The sequence below is a fragment of the Arvicanthis niloticus genome, chromosome 12 (assembly GCF_011762505.2).
Source record: "Arvicanthis niloticus isolate mArvNil1 chromosome 12, mArvNil1.pat.X, whole genome shotgun sequence".
NCBI classification, from domain to species: domain Eukaryota; kingdom Metazoa; phylum Chordata; class Mammalia; order Rodentia; family Muridae; genus Arvicanthis; species Arvicanthis niloticus.
Genome location: NC_047669.1, coordinates 44,085,676 through 44,110,416, shown reverse-complemented (window position 1 = coordinate 44,110,416; position 24,741 = coordinate 44,085,676). Strand labels below are relative to the sequence as shown.

General features: G+C 35.9%; 1 protein-coding gene across 1 annotated transcript in view; it reads left to right on the top strand.

The window, feature by feature from the left end:
- The window catches only part of Epha6 (EPH receptor A6), an 851,223-nt gene that overhangs the window by 628,397 nt on the left and 198,085 nt on the right, over positions 1–24,741 (top strand). The window contains exon 11 of the mRNA XM_034515065.2: positions 232–417. Coding sequence (XP_034370956.1) covers positions 232–417 — 186 coding nt within the window. The remainder of the gene's footprint in view (positions 1–231; positions 418–24,741) is intronic.

Genomic DNA, 24,741 nt, shown 5'->3' with positions numbered 1-24,741 from the left:
TTCATAATAATAATTCTGAGAACACTACTTCACCTAAATTTGTAATACAAAACAGCAGAAGCATTATAAATACATCAGGCATATTTTTTTACACGGTCTAAAGAAAAAGCATTTCAAAGCAAACATTGGAAGGATGTGTTTTGGGTTTTTTTTTAAATGATACCATGGTAATTTGGATTTTCTGAAATAGAAGGGTTTGGTTTAAACATGATTTTTTGTTTGTCTTTTAAGGTGAATTTGGAGAAGTGTGCAGTGGGCGTTTGAAAACACCAGGGAAAAGGGAGATTCCAGTTGCCATTAAAACATTGAAAGGTGGCCACATGGACCGACAGAGAAGAGATTTTCTAAGAGAAGCTAGCATCATGGGTCAATTTGATCACCCAAACATCATTCGCCTGGAAGGTGTTGTCACTAAAAGTAAGTTCCTAATTTTCCACACTATTTCTCATACACTGCTCTTAGTTTTTATTAAATTATAATAACAATAGCAAGTTGTTAGGACAGCACCTTCATTCAGGTACTGCCTTCTGACATCTCTTCTCAGTGTCTGCCTCTAGGCCATGGCATTATCAGAGTTTGCATGGGTTACCACAGCTCTGGAAAAGCGTCACCTCTAAATTTTGCTCATTTGGCTTACCATAATGACTCAGGAGTAAAGGGTTATATTTTTCTAAATGTCAATATTAATAGAAGATGACCATCAATATTTGATTCACTAAAGTAAAATAGTACTGCTTAGAAATATATTTCATAGACAAATATAAAATGCTTTATCATGGAGTAAAGCATTTCTAGAAAAAAATTCTATATGGAAGTCAGCTCTATTAATAGCATTATGAATAAATTATTATATTTGGCATAAAGTAAAATAAAAGATAACTGCTGAAATAACAATTTTGCTGTTCCAGAAATAATGGAATCAAGGTCATTATTTTGAAAGAAAATTACTTTAAAATCCAAAATTAGTCATATACTTTAAGTAATTGGCTGCATATATTTGAACAATGATAAAGGCCAAAACATATAACAATAAGTATCCATATTTATTCACTAATAAATTACACAGAAAACCCAACAGAGAATATCATTAAATTTTTCATGAAAATTATTTAAATATTTGATAGTGGTATTTTTATTTACAGAATTAAAATTTTGTTAACAACCACTGAGTGATGGCCCCATGGTTAAGAGCACATACTACCTATATTCTGCCTACTCTTACAGAGGACCTGGGCTGAGTTTCCAAAGCCCACTTTCAAGTCAGACTCATATGTAATTTCAGTTTCACTGTATTTAATGATTTCTTCATGCTACCACAAGCTCTTGTACATATGGGATGAGTATAACCTCATGTAAACACAAACACACAGATAAAAGTCATATAAGAAAATAAACATTTTTAAACCATTTAAGGGATGGTTAAAATGTTATGTTACAGTTAAAAATAAGAAAATACAATAGCTTAATAAAAATGTGCTGAACTCGGTATCTGAAACCTCTTCATTCTTCACCCAAGGCATTTGTAAAATGTTACTCAAGGGAGCAGAATACTTGAGGCCCCAATAGTTAAGAAAGCAGGGAAGAGTGTTGGAGATGTTAGGCATTATAGTGGGTTTTATTGTAGTGACTTTAACAATTTTTCAATATTCAACCATAAGTCCTTCTCAACAGAAATTACACTGCACTCAGCCATGTGACCAACCTTAACCACTGAGACATTAGCAAGGGCAGGACACGTGGCATTTTATATATTTGCAAGTTGTTATTTGTAGTATATAATTCTTCTTCCTGAAACCCAACTTCCATGTCGAATAAAAGCAGTCCATGCAGCATTGCAAAAAGAAGCCTTGCAAGGTAGGATGGCTTTGCACATAGTCTGAGTTTAATCACAAGGTACCAGTGAGAACTGGTTGCTACAATTGTCCTCTGACCTTAATATGCCTGTTGTGACTTAAATAGGACCATATCCACATCTCTCTTACACTCATCACACACACACACACACACACACACACACACACACACACACACACACACTCACAAACAGGCACACACACATTGAATTGGATGGATGGATGAATGGATGATGGGTGGTTGGATGGAGGGACAGGCAGATAGATAATAGATAGATTTTTAAAGAACATAGAATTAAGGTACTTTACTTAACAGCCCCAGCCAAAATGCTAGACAGCACTAAATTTCAATCTTGTGAGCGAACCATTTCAGATATTATAACCCTACCCAAGTCCCACCCTAATCATATACTGACAGCTGTGGTCATTTGGCAGGGCAAAGAAACCAAATAAAATCAATTTAATCAACCAAGAAATGATAAGAGGTTTTTTTTTTAAAAAAAAAAATAATAATTTTGCATTTTTATTGATTCTTAAAAATTGTCATGCAATGTATTTTGAGTATATTTATATTCTTACTTTTCCCATTAACTCCTCTGAGATCTACTCCAAGTTTGTGTTCTTTCATTTTTTTTCATATTCCATCAGGTCAAATTCATGCTCCCCACACACATACTCCCGCACTACATCCAATGGAGTATTCTAAATGTACTAGGGACCACACCCATAAAGAAATGTCACTCTTCTTCTCCTGGAAGTCTAACTGTCCATATCTCCTCAGGTAGGGCTAGAGATTTGAGTTCCCCTACCATTAGGGAATATTGACTGGCTCAGTCTTATGCAAGTCTTATACAGACAAAGCATTCTTGCTATGAGTTTGTAAGTTGAGCAATTTATTAGATCCAGAAGGCTCTATTTCACTCTTGTCCTCCCTGATCTCTGACTCTTACAGTCTTTCCAATCTTCCTTCTCTCATGGTCCCTGTACCTTGTGAGATAGGGTAGCGATCTAGATGACGCACACTTATGTTATCACTTTGAACCACCATCCACTACACAAAGATGCTTTTTGATGAGGAACATGAACTACACTGATCTATGTATGAATAGACAACTGTGACCATGTACATGAGTGATACAAATGTTATGAGGGTAAGCAACTGCATATTTAAGGTCTGCTCCATAGGAGGAAAGGTATGCCCAAAACTATAAATCTGATTGAAGACACATGGTTGGGGAGCCTAAGCATCATAGAAATGAACTTACTACTATTATTTTGCTAGATACATAGTATCCAAATGCCTCCTAATTGCATGTAAAATTGTTGTTTTAAGCCATTAAATTTAAAATTGTCTCTTTCACATCAATACATAACCAAAATCAATGAATCATTATTGGAATTCTGCTCTTGCCAGTTAAGATCTGTGCATGTTGAATAAATTATTTAACTCCTCTATACTGAACTTTCATGTCTGTAAAACAAAACTCAACTAACCTAGATATCATTGATTAGAGCATCTCAGTTCTCTTTTTTTTTCAAGATTTCAAGTTATTTCTCTACAAATCAAATCTATAAATTTATACTGAATTTAGCTTCATCTGCTGACTTACTGCCATGAGCTTGATTATTTCAAATGATTCCTTTGTTTTTACATTTATATTTACATGAAAGTTTTAATTTTGAGGGTGGCTTACAAACTAAGTTGGATGTCAAAATTCTCTTGCATGAGTTTACACATAGAATGTCTATAAATATGAGACCAGGAATAGACTCAAAGTTTGAAAAGTAAGAGATCTTTATTTTCTTTGTTTAATAGATTAAATCTTATCAAATAAATACTGACTTCATCTATATATTATCGTATATATGTGTGTGTGTATATATATATATATATATATATATATATATATATATATATATGAATTAGGACCTATAAAAGGGCTCTACAAAATAGAAAAATTAACTTTATATAAATTAGTACACCCTTGATAACAATCAGCACTATAGTTTTAACTGCTAAGAGCAAGCCCCATAAGGGAGTGTTGAGGCACTGCAGGGTACATTGTGGGGATAAGAGAAAAGTAATTCCCGCAATAATCGGTGATCTTGCTTGTACTGTTATCAGCTTGAGTCAAGTGCTATGGGATTGCTAGAAGAAAAGCAATAAATAAATGAATACCTCATTCCCATAAATACATAGTAATTGTTCCAGGATTGCCCTTAAGTAGCTAAGAGATAGCTAGCAATTAATGTTCCCTAAAGACATCCCAACTGCATAAAAGATACTGATGAAGATAATGATGCAGTACAAGGGTCTGATTGTAGATAGATTCTCCTGGGGTCTGGGAAACAAATACATTGAATCTCCATTAAAACTGATATAAGATTATAAAAATAAAACCTTTAGGCCATCCATCTACAAGTTCGTGTTTAATGTATGTTTTTTGTCTTATGTATAGCCTTGTCTCTTAGAAACATGTATTGTACTGTTCCTTGAATCACTTCTGCTCCTTCATATGTCCACATATAACTGCTTTTATTTTAAATTGGAAAGCTAAATGATTAAAGACTGCATCATGCAAAAACAATGTCTGATAAAAATTGAGCCTCTTTATATGAATCATATAACAACTTTATAAGCCTGTTAAGATATAACTGATGGAAAGAAAGATGAATCTGTTTTAACCATATGTGCAACACATACTCTTTCTCCAGGAAGCAAATAGAACCCATCAGTTGGAGGACAGACTTGTAATCAGTAGTACTATAGGTAGTCATAATACGTAACTAATAGTTATCAGTGGCATTAGTTACATCACCAAGTGGCAAAAGGCTACCTTTCTATAAGAAATTAAGAACTGCAGCTTCTGATGAAGAAATACAGCACAATAACAGTGAGACAAACAACAAGGTCTATCTTCTAGCTAAGTAAAAAGCACATTTACAAGCACTAACTATATTACCTAAATAACAAACTCAGTAAAGTGGAACAGAAGTCATCCCCAGTAGCAAACAAATTCCCAGAGATAATTCCATGTCATTCTAAGACACTCTTTAAAGATCTCATGGCTCAATACTAAAGCTATAATAGAATCTTCTAGAGTCACTCAAAACTTTTACAGGTTCAAGAATATTATAAATTACTCCTAGGGAGTTTTTATGAGTATACATAAAAGAATAAATTCTACTCACTCAAAGAGCATTGTCCTACATGCATAAAAAGAGGTTTCCTAGTTCTATGATTGGCTTATTCTTGTTAAATAAAGGCAGTCCTCCAAACTTCCGCTGTTAGAGCAACTGCTTCACCAGCTAATTATTGATGGAATCATCACCAAACCTCCCTAGGGCTTAGATTTTTGTTTTCCTCTGAATGAAAGAAAAGTGAACATCAGAGTAGAAAACATACAGGGCAAATGTAACCCTAATAAATCCTGTTCTCTTAGCAAACAAAGAGACATAAGATGTTCATAAAGAAAGTTTAGCCCATGATGGCTGAACTCTCCATGATCATTATAACTTTAGGCTCATGCTGATAATTCAAAAACGTTAATAAGGTTCAAGATGAAAACATGAAAATTTCAACAAACATTTTAATTTATAATACATGCATTGGAAAAATATAGGGAAATTTATCTGGAAGCAACATCACGGATTGGATAGTATATTAGTCAGCGTTCTGTAACTGCAGTGCAGTATTTGGTATTATTTAACTGACAAAATAATAGGCCTGCTGTTGCTAAAAGTTTTGAAAGTTCTAGTGTGTGGCTTTAATAGGGTCCTTTCTGATGGCACCAGGTGAAGGAAAATGATGGTATCGTCAATTGGGCTGGCACATGCATCGATCTGTATTTCCTGATGCTATGCAAGTTCCACCCAATGAAGATTAACTAACTGACCCTTCTTTTCTATACTTTTGTTAATAGAGTAATGAGACAGAGCAAAACACTGGAGGAGACAAAAAGAAATCTAATTCTATAAACACATTTTAGATAGCAAGAGAGAATTGAATGCAAAGAGAGAGAAAATCATGAGAAGAATGGTAGGGGAGTATTCTAGGCAGAGACAGTAAGTTTGTTTTAAACCTTGAATCAGAACTTAGCATGTTAGTGTAACAGCAAGAAAGCTGGCCAAAGTAATGAGTGTCAATTAATTACATAATGAAAAAAAAGACAAACTAACAAGGAAGCCAATGTAGCAAGACAAGAAAAAAATGGTGAGAAAAGAAATTATATTAATCAATATCTATTTTGAAAGGAATAGATTAAAGACCTATTTTTAAGACTTAAATGAGATACTTTGGTTACTGCCTGATCATTTGATAGATGAGAAAGAAAGGTCATAATCAAATGGCTTCTAATCCTATTATTCCCGTAAGAAAGCAGATGGAAAAGAAAATCAGAAAAGAAAGAGAACCGATTTAGAGAGAAAACAGTGTTTTCTTGTTTGAACATGACTGAATTTAACTAAAGACTTGCAGGAAGTCCTTGAAACCTGGCAAGGAGCTTGGTTCACAGATGCAAATGAGAAAGCATTTAGCAGACTGGTGATGGTTAGTAGCTGATGTAGGGAAGGTGTTATTCCCTGGAAGAGGACTGCATTAGAATGCCATATGTATGAAATTCTCAGGAAACATACTTAATCAGTAAAAAACACAAAAAGGAAAAGAAATGTACTCAAAAAGAGAAGCTGAGACAGAAGAGAAGAAACCAGCAACAGACAGAAAGCCTAGGTCTGTCAGAACAAGAGAGAGGTCCCTCCTCAGCTCACTGTTGGCAGAGCTAGACAGCAAAACATTTGAGGCATGCTAATGCTGCAAATTGGTAGCTTTGAAAATAGTCAAGGTTGCTGCTATCTTAAATTCAAAATGATTAACATTGATTAAAGCCTTCATTCATTCAGATAATATGTATTCAATGACAAGCAATAGGATGCCAGGTACTTTTCCAAGCACTGGAATTCAGGATAGAGCAAGAAATGTCAAATGCTGTCCTCCTGAGTCAGAAATTCCTAGAGTTGGGCTGGGGAGATGACTCAGATGGTTAAGAGCACAACTATTCTTCCAAAGGTCCTGAGTTCAATTTCCAATGATCACACGGTGGCTCCAAACTATATATGATGAGATCTCATTTCCTCTTTTGGTATTTAGTCATTCATGCAGGCAGAATATTGTATATACAATAAATAAATCTAAAAAAATTATGAAAAAATATTTTTTTTAAAAAAAGGAAGTCTGGAGTTTCATTCTTAAATCAGGCATTTATTTTGAATGACAAAGACATTTCCAATTCATTCTTATTTCTCCTGTGCTTCTCTTTCTCTTTCTACATCCTGGAAAAGACTAGATAAAATACCAGTATGACCTCAGCCCAGGACCCAGACAGGCACCTTTGGTAAGAAGGTGGTGGTCTCCAGAGCAGGAGTCTCTCTGGAGTTTCTTCCTTCCTTTGCTTTGATGGTGTAGAACACAGGTTCATCTGCCAAGACGGTTGGTAGAGAACTGGTATTGGTGAGTGTTTGGGATAGATGCTGAGAAGATGTTGAAAGCAAACTGACCAGAAAAGGATTTTGGCATCACCCAAATCTAAGGAAACTAGACCATGATGACACAGCCTACTTCCCTGCTATCAAGAAAGGAAAGAGGAAAAGGAGTGTGAGGAAGGTGTGACTCAGAAACAGAAGTGTGTAGAAACTGTAGCAAAAGGAGAAGGGGGGTGGTAAATTTTCTAGACTTTCTTCTATTAGCCTTAAGTATTTACTCTGCTGCTGTTGAAAATGGAGATGAATTATTCCTGTCTGATTTCAGGAGACTGTGGGGATTTGTAGAACTCTTACTGCAAAGCATTTGCTCTTGGAATTATAACATATACACACAGCTAAACAAAGTGAAATTTATGTGAGTGCAGCAAATAATTACAAGATGGCCCAGCCTGTACCCTCTTGTCATACTCTGTCCAAGCACAGCTGGAGCTAACTGAGAAATTGGAATATTGTATCAGGATGTTTTCCTGATATGGTATTAGAGTCTCTCTTTTTATACAAAATAAATCATAATAATTAATATTTTTTCTGTATTCAAGAGAAATGTATTCTTGTCCGTTCAGTGTTTAAATATCTGGGTTTTCTCAGTGGCACTCCTTTAGATTACTTCTGTAGATCTGCCTCCAGCACATTCTTACTCCTGGTTTTCTGTCCCAAATGATATGTGATAGGCTGTGATAAGGAGTAAGAGCTTTCCAAAAGAAATCTAATAAATTGTTGGCTGTGAAAGTAACACTGTTAAACTGCAGGAGCTAAGAGAGAAAAGAGACTAAAACTAAAATTGCATTCATTCGAAGTATCTGCCTTAAGAATAAAGCCATCTAAAAAGTAAAATCATATTCATTTTCAGAAAAAAAGAATAATCCCTTCCCTTTCATCTCTAAAATAAGTTTGGTCTGAGTAGAGAGCACGTTGCATCTAAATTTGGGGAGAACTAAAAACAAAGTAGATAAATCCATGCTACAGGCATGGATTTCCTGCCATGCATTCAGGAGAATAAGAATTAGCCATCCATCCAGCCCAAAAAGAGGGCACTTTGGTCATAACTAAGAAGCCTTACATAATAAGCCTTTGGCAGCCTTATGTAGGGCTGGTTAAAGATTGTAAAAAGTCACCAAATTACTGTGGAGCCTCCTGTGTGACTTTTTTTTTTTAATTTTTTTGGAAGTACCTGTGGAATCAATGATGGAAATGTAACACAGTCTTCATTTATTGTGTAGGATTTTCCAAAGGGCTTTAAGATTGAACACAAGTTGAACCTTTTTGAATGCTCTTCGGTGCTGTTGCAGCAGCTGCTGCTTTTGTCATTGTTAGAATACGTTGCTGTGACACTTCGTCTGTTTTCATCTCAATATAATTTCAGACTTAGAGAAACTGATATGAAAGACATACTTTTCATACAACTTTCGGCCAGTTCCTCCTGAAAACCGTATAATTAATATCAAAACCAAGAAACGACCCAAGTTTGATGGCACATGCTTATAGTCCCGGCTTGTAGAAAGCTGAATCAGGAGGCTCACTTCTTTGAGGTGTTAGTCTGGGCAATATACTAGGATCTTCTAAGAAAGAAGGGGAGAGAGGAGGAAGGAAAGGACGGCAGAGAGGTGGGGCAGTCCTTACTGTAGTCTCATTCTGTCTTGCTAACACTGCTTCCTGTTTCTGCTCTGTTATCAGTTCCAGGCTCCTGGGTACTCACATCTTTTTAGTCTCTTCTCATCTGTGAGCATTCTTTGGGCTTCTTTGTCTTTGACCTCTGCACTGTCCATGAATACTGATCAGTTTGTGTTCTGAATGTCCTCCACATTAGTATCTGTAGTTCTCATGATATGCAGCTCTCCTTTGGTTGGCAGGAAGTCTGCAGGAAGGATGCACCTGGCTGAGTGCAGTGTGGGAAGGGATAACGCCCTGAACACCTCATTCTTTAGCATGCCAGCTCCTCCATTACCACACTGTAAAGCGACTTCTCCCTCATTTGGAAATATTGTGTATTTGGATGACAGATAATTTACACTATGTAAATTTTCTATTCTCAAATTTGTGGTTGTTCGTTTTATTATTTATTAATAAATACTGTTTGGAACAGTTATTTCAGTTGTATTCTGATAACATTTTTGTTTCTGTTTTCTCTATATAATTTGTTAATCAGAGCCCTTTTTTAAGGCAAAACAGTTTCAAAATGTTGTGTAGTAGAATTATACATTCCTTCATTTCCTTATCAAGATGCTCTTGAAATCGATTCACAGTTCTAGTTGACTACTGTTCCTCTGTTTTACATGCAGTGGTTGGAGGACATCTGAATGTTTACAATTCAGGTGTTCATTTATAAAATGTCTTTAACCATGTGAGCACAAGTTTCTATGAGAAGGTATATTTACATCTTGGGTAAATATTGAGCTATGAGATGACTGAACCATAAGATATATATATATATATAACAAAATTTCTAGGCACCTGGATGGAGCATCACATTTTGCATGTCCTCTAGAGATTAGGGTAATTGCAGGTGCCTGGTATCATTTTGTGATGGTTAAAACAAACAAACAAACAAACAAACAAAAGCAAACAAAAAGTTTAGCTGTTCTGGTGAACTTCCTGAGAAACCTTATTTGCATTTTCCTAATTTTCCCATGGTACACTGGAATAAGGAGTCACACATGCCTTAATCTATAAGAAGAGGCTGTATTTTACCTTCCATGCTAAAGTAAAGAGTATGAGGAGGCTGATTCTTCTAGGCTATCAAGCTCAATTCTTATCTATACCTCCATCTAGTGTCAGCCACGTTCAAGTAAGACTGACAGCTTTCCCATAAATTGTGTTTGTCTGGAATTAGGCATGTTCTCCTACCTCTCAACAATCATCACATCGGAGAAATTTTCTTTTTTAAAGCTATATTATAAACTAATTGTACGTGACTTTTCTACAGAACCACGTTGATGGTATGACTGCATGACAATCCCAACACTCAGTCTCAACTCAGGCACGGATATAGAAGTGTAACATCGGGCTTTCTGGTTTGAGACCTAACAGTAGGGCCTCTTTAGTCCACTCTAGGTTGAGATTAAGCAACAGAATTGTGTGAATGAATTGACATTTTTATGAGCTAACATCAATCACAAGAGTGCATTTGTTCATTGTTCAGTCATCACAAATGTTAACAAAAGGCATTAGTGATATTTTTCTCTATTTCACCAGATGAGATGACTATTTCAAGATTCCTACCCACAAATTTAATGTATTGACCTCTCCCCTAAGCATTAATAAGCATGATTCCCTTGAAATAAGTTCAGTTTTCATCTTGGCATGACCATATATTATATGAGACGTGCTATTGTATTTGCTACAGCAACCCATATGTACAGCGGTGTATTGCTCCTCTGTGGCTTTGTCATTATTTCATATAGTTGATGCCAGAACCGTTCCATTACACTGAAATGAAAGTGTACAGAAATGTTCCCCATTAGCTATTGCCTCTTAATATAGATTTTATACTGTGGTGAAAAATCCCAGAATATGCTCTGGAGAAGAAAGGCTAAATGAGAAATGAAGGCTGCCAGAAGAACTAAGTGTAAGTAAGGCAACTTAAAGACGAGGCATCAGCAATAAGGATAGTATGTGTCTTAGCTTCCTCAAGAAAAGGAATACATTTTCCTTAAGAAAGATCTGAAGTTAATAGGGTTATTGCTTAAGTGTTACTAAGCAAATATGGTGAAACAAAACTAAAGTTTTAGTCCTTTAAGGTCTAGTGTTCCAATTACCCCACTTGAGCAAAGCACAATTTTCAGTTACAAAGGCAATGGGCTCAGAAACTTTTATAAAGAGCTGTTCCAGGCAGGAACATGGAATGTTGTTTTATCAAATGATAAAATATCTTAATTCTACAATCATGTATATCTTAAAAGTACTATTTTCATATGATAAAAATATTAAAGCTTATAGCTAAAACGATAGTACCGGTCATTTGGTGCTGTTTCTAAAGTTTTGCAGTAAGAGAAGCCTACATTGTAAGGAGGTGCACACTTCTGTTTGTAACAAAATAGATCTGGTCTTTTATCTAATTACTAAAGAAGGAACCAACTAGAAGAGAGGTAAGAATAAAACATTAATGAAGAAGCTGGTGTGAATGGAACAAGCCCCCACTTTAATCAAGTCCTAGTTTCTTCAAGGATTTATCAGTTCTCATTCTAGGAATTTAATGAGACGAGGCCAGTGTTTTTGCATGTGTTAAACATGTGTCCTTTACAGTAGGAAAAAATTATACTTCTTGACAAAGGAATATAATATATTATACAGAGGAGTTGTAAGAAAAGCCACTGCACAGTTTAGTCTTGATAGATGTAGTGAGACAAAATAAGACAAAATTTTGTAAGCCAATCTTAGAAGACAGCACTAGAGGTATGCATTGTAGTCAATATTAGCTTGTAGTTTCTAAATTTTCCCCATAAGCCATGATAGAGAAATAATAATGTTATGCTATTAGAGATAATATTTTTCTTATCTTTAAAACCTGTAATTGGCTTGTTTGTTTAAGGGGCTAATAGCCTCTTTTCTTTCCTGATCCAGTATTGTTCTACAAAATGGCTCAAGTTGGTCAGGTTAAATTCAGTTACCAGACTAGAGAACCTGTTAATGTTTGTTTTATGATATGACTCTTGTGTTTTAAGGAACTCTTTGCTAGACTAATGCAATTACTTCACAACTGGTCATCCTTGTCTCACTTTTACTGTTGGCCCACCACTGCCCTTTTTTTCTGCTAGAATTATTCCTTTAAAAGATTTTTCCAAAGTACCTAGGGGAAAAATGAGCAAACAACCAAACAGAGGTCTCCTTTGAACAGGTAGCTTCTGAGCAACCATTTAATCCTTGCTTTAGGATAGTGTGCAGTTTCTTTTAGATGTAATACTTTTATTTTATTTAATATTTACACGTGTATGTAATGTGTTTGGATCAACTACACACACATTTACTTTCCTCCAATTTCTACCTTACCCCAACTATCATTTTTTTATCCCAACTTTATGTACTTTCTGTTTCCTTATTTTTGATGCCTACTAAAACCATCTGGGATTGTTTGCATCTTCATGGGTTCAGAAGCATCTATTGGAGCATGGATAGTCTCTTGGGGACTGCATCTATGACGAACTGATACTCTCTTCCCGGAAGCCACTAGCTCCTCAGCTAGGGGTGGGATTACACGAGTCCCTCCATCACTCATGCTAGGATATGGACTGGACTCAATTAACTTCTCCATTCACTCACAGCTTCTGTGACTTTGTATGAGCAGCTGAGCTGCCATGTCATGCCTTGCAAATGCTGTTTTGCTGGAGATATCTAGCCCCGTGGCTCTTAAAAATCACTCTCTCCCCTCTTTCTTGATGATCCCTGAGCCCTGCTGGAAAGGAACGTCTTATAAGTGTCCCCCACTTCATGCTTACATCTTCACAACCTCTTATTTTCTGCATATTGATTGGTTGTGGATTTCAGTATTCATTCCTATCTACTACAAAAGGAAGCTTCCGTTGTGATGGTTGAGAGATGAACTTTTCTACTGGTATAAAGATAAGCACTTAGAAGGCAATTATGTCCTTTTAGCAAAATGTTAGTGTTAGGCTCTCCCCTAGGCCCTATAACCTAACCAATTACTGCAATTTTTGGTTTTTGATTTGTTTGTTTGTTTCTTTGTTTGTTTGCCTCATAAATGAAACAAAGCATGGGTTCCATCTTGTGATGCTTTAAATCCAATCAGAAAGTAGTTGGTTATTGCCATAAAATTCTGCCACTTTTACCAGTGGGCAAATCTTTCTAGGACACTCATTATTGTAGCTACCAGGGTTTTGGTATTATGGGTGAGTAGCACTGTTGATAACTTCTCTAATAGCATTAATATATTATCCTGAAATTATGAAAGTTAGCCACTATGATGAAGTTTTCAGATTAGTTCCAGTTTGATTTCTCCATGTCTGATGTCTCAGGTATGTGGTATCTTCAGCAATAGGGTTTTACATCAACTTCTCTGTATTTAAAAACAAAGCAATGGAAATAGCTTGGAATATTGGTAGAGTAGTCTAGAGTAGTTCACTGACAAATAGTTTGAAAAGAAATAACCCATATCTAGCACTAGACACTTTGTTTGACAGCTGGTGGTATCTGGAAGAGGGACTGTGCCCCATTATACAGTAACTTCATTTAAATCCCCTTATATCTATATATGCATTTATAGTAATAAACTTCCTTATGGAATTTTCAAATGTCTTTAGTGTTGATTCATTCCCATTCTACAAACTCAGCTACTCACAAGAAATATCATATAGTAATACATTTTCATTGTTTTTAAAGGATATGGCATAATACCAAAATGCCACCATAAAAACTGTAGCAAAGAGAAAACAAGAGTATAGAAAAATAATAAAAATTGATGTCAATATAAATTTTAATCTAGGGAAGTACATTGACACACAATAGGTAAATTTTCTCTCTAGTTTTCTCTGTCAATAAAGGAAATAAACTACAACACATGTCAATATGACCAATTGCAGAAGGCATCCTATAGTGTTCATCATTTATTTCTGACATACAAATATAATAGGTAAGGGTTCTAGATTATTTCATATCCACATGCACCGATATAAAAATAGTTTGTCAGGTGGCATCCGAGATGCGCTTCAGTCTGGGTGTGATACTCACCACTGACATTTTTTACTCTTTATGCTTCTAATAATACTAGGTTTAACAGAGAGGAGAAAACATTTAGGACTATTGTTAGGAAATTGAACTATCATCTGCATACAAACTTTAGTATTGTAATCCAAAATGATAATCACAATAATGTCCTGTTCCTTCTTGGATTGAATGAGCTTTTGTGAAGATCAGTTATTCTGCAAATTAAAGTTCTTATTCTACATCTTTATTTCAGACAATAGTGATGTTCTGGGCACAGTCATTGTCTTCTTTTTGCCTAAGCAGTTTAATCTATCTTCTAGGACTTTATGAAAACTTTATAAAATTTACTAAGAGGGATATTTCTAGCCCTTGTATCTCAAACATTTTATTTTTATAAAATGAGTTCAAATTCTGTTGATATCTTTGCATACAACTGGTATCTAAGGGAAACTGTACTACAAGATTCTTATACCATGCTTTTCAGGTTTTAGATTTTTATGATAGTACAAATTAATTGGAGAGCATATGACCTTTTTCTATTTTTTAAAAATTTTTATCCAAATGGACTTTATTGTTCACTCAGAAGCAATCATCAAAATATCCATTTTTATTGGTAGTATCTTTTATGGAAACCTTTCATCATTATTTGCACAATTCAAGTGTATTTTACACACACACACACATATATATAATTTTCAGCTTTTTGGAAGCTTTCTTTGTTTGATCAAGTAAACATATTTCATTTTGTGTAAGTGGAAGAAAGGAAGAGGCAAAGAGACACAGAGAAAGAGAGAAAAAAACTATATCTATGCCTGAAAAGTGATCAGACCCTGATTACAAGATGATTTTCAGTCTCCTTTGTAAAATCTGGAGTTTCTTTTACCCAATTCTATCTATCTGAGGACATTCTCTTCATCTCCTGGGTTCCAGGACCTTCTTCAATGCCTCAAAGTCTGTGTTCTGGGCATGTGGATGAAAACCAACTAGATTTAAAAGAGCCCTTCTCTTCTTCCCAGAAACTCATGTATGTATGAGAGACAGATAGGCAAAGAGAGAGAGACAGAGTCAGAAACAAACAGAGAGACAGACAGAGACACAGAGAAAGACACAGAGAATTATGTAACTATGGCTGGCTGGAATTCACTATGTAGCCCCATGCTTTTCTGTATTTATAAATACAGATACTAAGTTAAGTGACCTACCCAGGTGATATGGTTAGAAATTAAAAATAAGATATATACCAAATGTGACCATGTATGGTTCATAAAATAGATTCTTCTATGACTTAAGTATATGGAAAATTTCAGATACTTTTGGCTATATTTTTCTCGTATCCACTTATATCTGGAGTTGATTGGCTTCTGCCTCATCGTTCTGCATCTGTCTGATCTCAACTTTATCTCCACCCTCTATACACGTGTCTGTTTGAATTTCACTCATGTGAACAAGGAAATATAAATGCACTTCAGAATAAAACATGTAGTAAAATAGTACCTTAGAATCCTAGAATAGGGGTGACAGCTCAGCAGTTAAAAGCACTGGCTGCTTTTGCATAAGATCCTTGTACCCACATCAGAATCTCAAAATCATCTGTAACTTCAGTTCCAAGGGATCTATCTGATGCTCTCTTCTGGCCTCCACAGTATGGCATACATATTTATATATGTAGCACAGGCCTGGTATGCATATATTTAGATAGACTCTTATACACAGAAATTAAAAATGTTAAGTTAAATAATTCAATTAAATTTTAGTAAGAAACTAAAATAGGTCTAAAAGTTTTAGAAAGCAATGCAACTTCTCAATATATATGTATATAAGACATGTGCATGTGACATTTGATATGGGTTATATAAAAATATCACAGTGGTTGGAGACAGAAAGATGACTCAACAGTTAAAAGACAGCTGCTCTTCCACAGAACACAGTTTCAATCCCCACAGCCACATAATAACTCACGACTGTCTGTAACTGCAGTTCTAAAATGTCAATAACATCTTCTGTTTGCCTCAGGCACCAGGTATGCCCATAGTGTAGTAAAGCAGGCCAACATCCATACATATAAATGAATGTTTATTTTTTAAAAATATTATGATGCACTTTCTTCATAGTCTTAAAAAGAATATCATAAGTTATAATAGAGGTATCTTTTTGATAAACCACCATGCAATAATTTAAACATTTTTAAAATGTTTTTTTAAAGTTGCTTAATATGCTATTAATGATAACTTGTATAAATTGGTAGTAAATTAACCAATATGTGAGGCTGGCATGCAGCTAATTTAGAGACAAACTGCCATAGTCTTAGAACTATTAGAAATACAGTTTCTTCAATTAATACACAGCATGCATAAAGACGAATGGGGCACTTTAAAGACTTCAATGTAAATAAAATAACACTAACAAAAGAATGGTCCCAGAGCAAAGAGATTAAAGTCAGTATTATCATTATTTCTTAGTAAATATAATATGTGTTCCAGAGCATGTGTAACTATGAATAAAGACACACAAAAACTTAACTTTGCTCCCAAAATTACACTAAAATGACAATGTCCATAAATCCGTGAAAATATCTGTCTTAAAATAACGATTGAAAGGAATGTTCCTCTTTCTCCACATCCTCGCCAGCATCTACTATCTCCTGAGTTTTTGATCTTAGCCATTCTGACTGGTGAGAGGTGGAATCTCAGGGTTGTTTTGATTTGCATTTCCCTGATGACTAAGGATGTGGAGCATTTCTCCTCCATTGTTGATGGGATTGCAAGCTGGTACAACCACTCTGGAAATCAGTCTGGCGGTTCCTCAGAAAATTGAACATAGCATTACCTGAGGACCCAGCTATACCACTCCTGGGCTTATACCCAGAAGATGCTCCAACATATAACAAGGACATATGCTCTACTATGTTCATAGCAGCCTTATTTATAATAGCCAGAAGCTGGAAAGAACCCAGATGTCCTTCAACAGAGCAACGGATACAGAAAATGTGGTACATTTACACAATGGAGTATTACTCAGCTATAAAAAAATAATGAATTCAAGAAATTCTTAGGTAAATGGATGGAACTAGAAAATATCATCCTGAGTGAGGTAACCCAATCACAAAAATACACACATGGTATTTACTCACTGATAAGTGGATATTAACCCAAAAGCTTGAAATAGCCAAGATTCAACTCACAGACCACATGAAGCTCATGAAGAAGGAAGACCAAGTGTGAATGCCTCAGTTTTACTTAGAAGGAGTAACAAAATACTCAAGGAAGCAAATATGGAGACAAAGTGTGGGACGGAAACTAAAGGAGGGACCATCTGGAGACCATTCCACCTGGATATCCATCCCATGTGCAGTCACCAAAGGTAGACGCTGATATGGATGTCAGGAAGTGCATGCTGACAAGAGCCTGATATAGCTGTCTCCTTAGAGGTCTGCCAGAGTCTGGCATATTCAGAGGCAGATACTCACAGCTAACCACTGATCTGATCAAGGGGTTCCCAATAGAGAAGTTAGAGAGAAGACTGAAGGAGCTGAAAGGGTTTGTGGGCCCATGAGGAGAGCAACAATACCAACCAACCAGAGCTCCCCAGGGTCTAAACCACCAGCCTGGGAACATATAGGGAGGGACCCATGACTCCATCTGTATATGTAGGGGAGGATGGCCTTGTGGGGCATAGGTGGGAGAGGAGATTTTTGGTTCCATGAAGGCTGAACACCGAGTTTGGGGGGGGGGGGGGAATTGGGGGTGGGGAGGTGGGAGTTGGGGGCAGGTGGGAGCACATCCTCATAGAATCAGGTTAAGGGGGGATGGGATAGGAGGTTCCTGGGTGGTGGGGGGAATAGGGTAAGGGGATAAAATCTGAAATGTAAATATAATATCCAATAAAAAAAAGTATTGATTGAAAAATAAAAGAATTCATAAAAGAAAGTCATGCCTCCTCCCTCACATAATATACTGCAGTGTATACAAAATATACACACAAGAAGACGAGGAAAAGAGGAGGAGGAGAAGGAGGAAGAGGAAGAAAAATAGATCTCAGGAGAAGAGCTATGTCAAATGCCTTGAGAAACATAGATATAAATCAGAGAGTCCTAAAAGAATGAGTTTGTTCAACAGGTATAGAAGCTACAGTATCTATATGCCAGAGACATACACTTATTTTTGTGTAATTTGTTTTTAATTTAATTTTGTTTAATTTATACTTACTTTTGTTTGTTAAATTTGTAAGAAATTTATAATTTGGAAATGTGTTATCACTAAGGCATTTCCAATGTTTACTATCCATGTGTGGCTAGTGACTTCTGGATTATAAAGCACAGGTGCAGAGTGTTTCACCTAAAAGACAATCTAAAGGACAGCTTTGACCTTTTGATGGGGTGAGCAGATTTCTTTCGTTTATTATTCAGCAAATATCCATTGAGACGCATAATTTTGAGGAATACAACAGGGTGAAAATAAAACATCCATATGGAGATAAGAGAAGGTTTGTCCTTGTGGGGCTCTCAAGCCTTATGGATAGATAGACAGTAAATAGATAATTCATAATATAATATAAAGTGTTGACAGGTGCAAGCAGGAAAAATTAAAGCATTAAGAAGAGATGAAGAGTGTAAGAGGAGACGCTTGGAGTCTGGATGTGAGTTCAGGCTTCTCAGAGAACATGGTGTCTGAGAGGTCAAGACACCTATGGAATCTATGGAAAGAATTCCAAGTGAAGAGAAAACCTAGGAGAATAGCAGTGAGAAGTCTTATCTCTGAAACAAAGTGTCACTGGGACTGAAGCAGCCAAGGTGAGAAGTATAGGATCAAGCCATTCTGACAGATCTGAGATGGAATCTCAAAGTAGATTTGAGTTTCCATGATGGTAAAGACGGTGAACATTTCTTTAAGCATTTCACGGTCATTTGAGTTTTCTCTGTTGAGAATTTCTGCTTATATGTGTGTCCCCGATTTAATTGGATTATTTAGTTTGTCGGTGTCTAATTTAAGTTCTTTATATATTTTGCATATTAGAGCTCTATCAGAGGTAGAGTTGGGAACAATCATCCCATATTCTGTAGGATATCACTTTATCCAAATAATAGTATCCTTTGCCTTATGGAAGCTTTTCAGTTTCGTGAGGTCTCATTTATTAATTGTTGATCTGAGTGCCTGTGCTATCAGTATTCTGTTCAAAAAAGTCATCTTCTGTGCCAGTGTATTCAAGGTTATTCTCAACTTTCTCTTCTATCCAGTTTAGTGTATCTTCTTTTATCTTGAGGTCTTTGATGCTATATCCTCCTTTTTGTTTCTGATTTTGTTCATTTGGATTATTCTCCCTTGGCCTTTTAGTTAGTTTGGATAAGGGTTTGTCTATCCTGCTGGTTTTCTCAAAGAACCATTTCTTTATTTTCAATGATTCTTTGCATTGTTCTCTTTGTCTCTACTGTATTGATTTCAGCCTCCAGTTTGATCATCTCCTGCCATCTACTCCTCTTGGGTGTGTTCCATGGTTTGACTAGGAATTGGCTCCATAGACTTGAATGTTTGAATTCTTGGCCCATAGGGAATGGTACTATTAGGAGGTATTATAGCTTTGTTGGGGTAAGTGTGGTCTTTTTGGAACTGATGTGGCCTTGTTGGAGTAGGAGTCGCTGTGGCCTTGTTGGAGAAAGTGTGTTACTGTGTGGGCTGCTTTGAGTTCTCAAATGCTCAAGCTATGTCTAGTGTGGCAGTTTTACTTACTGTAGCCTGTGGATCAAGATGTAGAATTCTCAGCTCCTTTTCTGCCACCATGTCTGCCTGCATGTCATCATGTTTTTAACCATGAGGATAATGGACTAAACCTCTCAAACTGTAAGCCAGCCCCAATTAAATGTTTCTATTTAGGGAGTTGCTACGGCCATGGTATCTCTTCATAGCAATAGACACCGTAAGACAATGCACTTACCACTTATTTGTTCTAGAGGGTTTAGATGTGCTGTTAAGTTGCTAGTACAATATCTCTCAAACTTTCATGTGTAGTGCTATGAACTTTCCTCTTATCACTGCATTCATTGTGCCCCATAAGTTTGCATATACCATGCATTCATTTTCACTGAATTCTAGGAAGTCTTTAATTTCTTTCTTATTTTTGTCTTGTCCTATTTTTTTATTCAAAATGATTCTTCAGTTTTTCATGAGTTTGTAAGTTTTCTTTTATTTCTATTGTTGTTGATATCCAGTTTTAATATGACATGATACAAGGAGTTATTTCAATTTTCTTACATCTACTAAGATGTGCTTTGTGTCCATGTATGTGGTTAATTTTGGAGACGGTTCGGTCAGGTGTTGGGAAGGTATACTCATTTGTGTTTAGGCGAAATGTTCTATAAATATGTTAGATCCATTTAGTTTACAACATCTGTTAGGTCTAGTATCTCTTTTTAGTTTTTGTATGGATTACCTGACTATTGGTGATAGTGTACCCCCACTATGTGAAGTTGAATATGTGATTTCAGCTGTGTCTTTCTTTGGGGAATTGAGACCACTGATATTAAGAGATAGTCAATTAATGTTTATTTCTCTTATTTTGTTGTTATTTAGTAGTGATGGTGGTGGTGATGGTGACATGTGTGTGTGTGTGTGTGTGTGTATGTGTGTGTGTGTGTTTACATCTCTTCTTTTGATTTTGCTGGTGTAAGATTGCTTATTTCCTGTGTTTTCATGAGTATTTCTAATCTCCTTAGATTGGAGATTTCCTTCTAGCACGTCTGTAGGGCTGAAACTGTAAAATGGTGTGGTGGTTTGAATAGGAATAGCCCCTATAAACCTTTGTGTTTGAATGCTTGGCTCATAGGGATTGGCACTATTAGTTGTAGCTGTATTGGAGTAGGTATGTTTTTTTGGAAGAAGTGTGTCTCTGTGGAGGCAGGCTTTAGGATTTCATATATGCCAAGTCACACCCAGTGGGACAGTCTCCTTCTCCTGCCTGTGGATCAAGATGTAAAACTCTCAGCTCCTTCTCCAGCATCATGTCTTCCTGTACTCTGCCATGTTTCCTGCCATGATGATAATGGACTAAACCTCTGAAACTGTGAGGCAGCCTCAATCAAAAGTTTTCCTTTATAAGAGTTCCAGTGTTCACAGTGACCCTTCACAGCAATAGATACCCAAACTAAGACAATAGATATTAGGAGATTTTCTTCTAGCACCTTTTTTGTAGGGCTAGATTTATAGATAGATATTGTTTAAATTTTACTTCATTGGGGTAAATCTTATTTCTTCCATCTATGATGATTGAAAATCTTCAGGGTATGCTAGTCTGGATTGGTTTCTACAGTCTCTTAGAGTCTGTAGCACATTTGTCCAGGCCCTTCTGGATTTTAGAGTCTCCACTAAGAAGTCAGGTATAATTCTAATAGATCTGTCTTTATATGGTAGTTGGTCTTTTTCCTTTGCAACTTTTAACATTATTTCTTTGTTCTGTATACTTGGTATTTGGGTATTATGTGGCAAGCAGACTTTCTTTTCTGGTTCAATCTATTTGGTATTGTATATGCTTTTGGTACCTTGATAGGCATCTTCTTCTTAAGGTTAAAATTTTCTCTTCAATGGTTTGATAAAAATAAAATTTAGTACTTTTATCAGGGATCCTTCTTTTTTCTCTATCCCTTTTATTTTATTCTTAGGTTTGATCTTTATATATTATCCCAGATTTCCTGCATGTTTTGTGTCAGAAGTTTTGGGTTGGTTTGGTTTGGGTTTTGGATAGGCTTTCTTTTGTTTTGTTTTTGAGACAGGGTTTCACTTTGTAGTCCTAGCTGTCTTAGAACTCACTATGTAAACTAGGTTGGCCTTGAACTCACAGAGATCTTCCTGCCACTGCCTCCAGAGTCACCCAGTGGGACAGTCTCCTTCTCCTGCCTGTGGATCAAGAGTCATTAAAGGTATGTGCCACCCATAGTTCAGCTTTGTCAGAAGATTTTTTTTAATTTAACATTTATTTGGCTAATGTATCCATTTTTCTATCATATACTCAAATCCTGAGGTTCTTTCTTTTCCTCTGTAGTTCCTGTTTAAATTTGTACATTTTACATTACAACTTCATTAGTTTGTTGATTTTATATTCATTTTTAGGTCTTGATCATTTTTATTCATTTTCTTCACTACCTTGTCTCTTCTTGGATTTCTTTTAGAGATTTAATCATTTTTTCCAGTTTTTTTCCCCTGCATTTTGTTAAGGGATTTATTCATTTCTTCTTTAAGTACCTCTATTATCCTCATATAGTTAATTTCAAGGTCTTTTCTTGTGCTTCAGCTATGTTGCTATATTCTGAGCCTTCTATAGTAGTATAGCTGGGCTCTAGTGGAGACATATTGCTCTGCCTGTTATTGCTTGTACTTTATGCTGCCATGTAGGCATCTGGGTTTGGAGTGTTGTTTCTCAATCTGACTTGTTCCTTGGTTTCTGTTTCCTCTCTGGATTTTTGGAGAGTGTGATGACTGTGTGCTACCTGTTTTCCTGTCCTGCTGCTCTGGTGGGTTCACAGGGAATAAAAGGAGAAAATGGAACCAAGCGTGTTTCCAGCTACAGAGCTGGGATCTCAGGAACAGAAGTGTGGGTCTGGCTACAGCCTACATCCTAACCTGGGAGAAGCAGCCCTTGGGTTAACAGGAGATATTTGCTGGGGTTGGGGTCTGGGGCATAGCAACAAATGGGGGTGATGAGGAAGGTTAGGAGGGAACTACCTGTAAGATCCACAGAAGAAGGTGCAGGGGACACGGAAAGCTGCTATGGGTAATCTGTTGCAGAGCTGTAGAATACTGGGATATTGATCTAGGGGAATAAAGAGAACTCAAGTTTACATGTTTAAACCATCAGTTGAGATGTACTGATAGGAATTTATACAGGTCTGAGGACAGAAGCAAAATTCATGTGAAACTATCAAAAGATAGTTTATCAAAAGGAAGTTTCTAGTTTAAATATAAAGCAAATAAAATTATCTTATAAATATAAAAATTAAAAGCGTTCATTTAACCTTGAGACTTTAAACAACCTCTCTCACTAATAAGTTTAAAGACAAATAATTTTCCTGTTTCAAAAAATTAATCTCAGTAATGGATTTGTAAGGAATAGTATTTATATAATCAAGTCAATATAGAGTCTTGTCATTAGCATAAATGTTTCAAATCCATCTAAAAGCAAAAAAGTGGAACAAAATCATGAGTAATTATAGATATGAGATTTTACACACTTGAACACGATTTTCTCTAATTACTGATAATTAGAAGTCAGAAGGTGAAGGCTAATGGATGGGCTTAAAATGTTTCTATGCCTCGTATGAGATGCCAATGGCTAGAACAATTCAGTTTAAGTTTGAATGTTAGAAGCACTAAACTAAATAGTAGGTAGAAAACTAAAGCTAATCAAAAGTAATGAATCTCGGGAAAAAGTTTGTGAATTTGGAATGAAGTCAGCTGATTCTTTAAGAGTAAAGTCACCTCAGCCAGTAAATACCAAGGGCAAAGATCAGGAGTAGAATCTTGCCTCACCTGTTCCTGGCCAAGGTTTAATTGCAAATACTAAAGAGTCAGCAAAACAGAAATGCAAAAACAAACAAACAAATAGATGGAAGTAAACATACATAATTTTATAATCTCTAGAGAAAAGAGATATAAGCAGATGATTTTTTAAAAAGACTTTTATTTTTGACAACCAAGACTAGTAGACTATTTTCTTGTTATTTTATACCATTCTGACAATGTAAATCAAACCTATATATATATATCATAGTTTATTATAATAATTCCATTACTAAGTTACTACCATATTCTAGATATTACTTTCACTGTTTCTCACAATAAAATTTAACTGACAAACTTAACACATTTTAGTTGCTGGGTAAAAGGGTCATTTTTAAAAATGAAATAAAGATTAGTTCAAAATTGTATATCACATTATTACATTATTAAAATCCCATGACAGAAACATGTGATAACTAATCTTGATTTTCAACTTGTCATGCCCAAAAAAAGAAGGAGCCTTCACTGAGAAATTTCCCAGTTCACATTGGCCATTAAAGTGTTTTCTTGACCTTTTTTTAAAATAGAAAACTCCACCCCACTATAGGTGGTGGCATCCCTGCAGTAGTGGTACTGGGGATAAGAAGGTAAGCTGAGCAAGCCAGGAAAAGCAAGCAAGGAAGGATCATTTCTTTCTAGGTTGTGCTTCAAATCCTGCCTCCAGGTTCCTGCTGAGAGTTCTCTCTTCCCTCAGAGATAGACCGCAGTCTGTAAGCCAAATGAACCCCTTTCTTCCTCAGATGATTTTGGCTTTGGTATTTATCATAGCAACAAAGGAGCAAACAAGGACAATATTTCATGATAGAAATTGACACCCATTTTTTTGGCCAAAATACAAATAATTCACTTATATGGGACCATGGAAAAAGAGGAACAAAGATGATACAACATTTTGTTGTTTAGAACCAGTAGGGTGATTTGACATCAAAAGTGCAGATATTTGAGGCTAAAACTAAATGGGAAAAAGTTGTCAGCATCCATTATATGTTTAATACCAATACTGCATACATAATAAAGGTCGTAATGAAACAAAAAGCTGAGACATATTCCAAGTAAATGTCTGGCATATATAGTACCTCAGAGGCAGGAAAAATGAGAAACATTAGCATTCCTAATGTCACAAAAATGAGTATTAATGAAGGGTAGAGGTG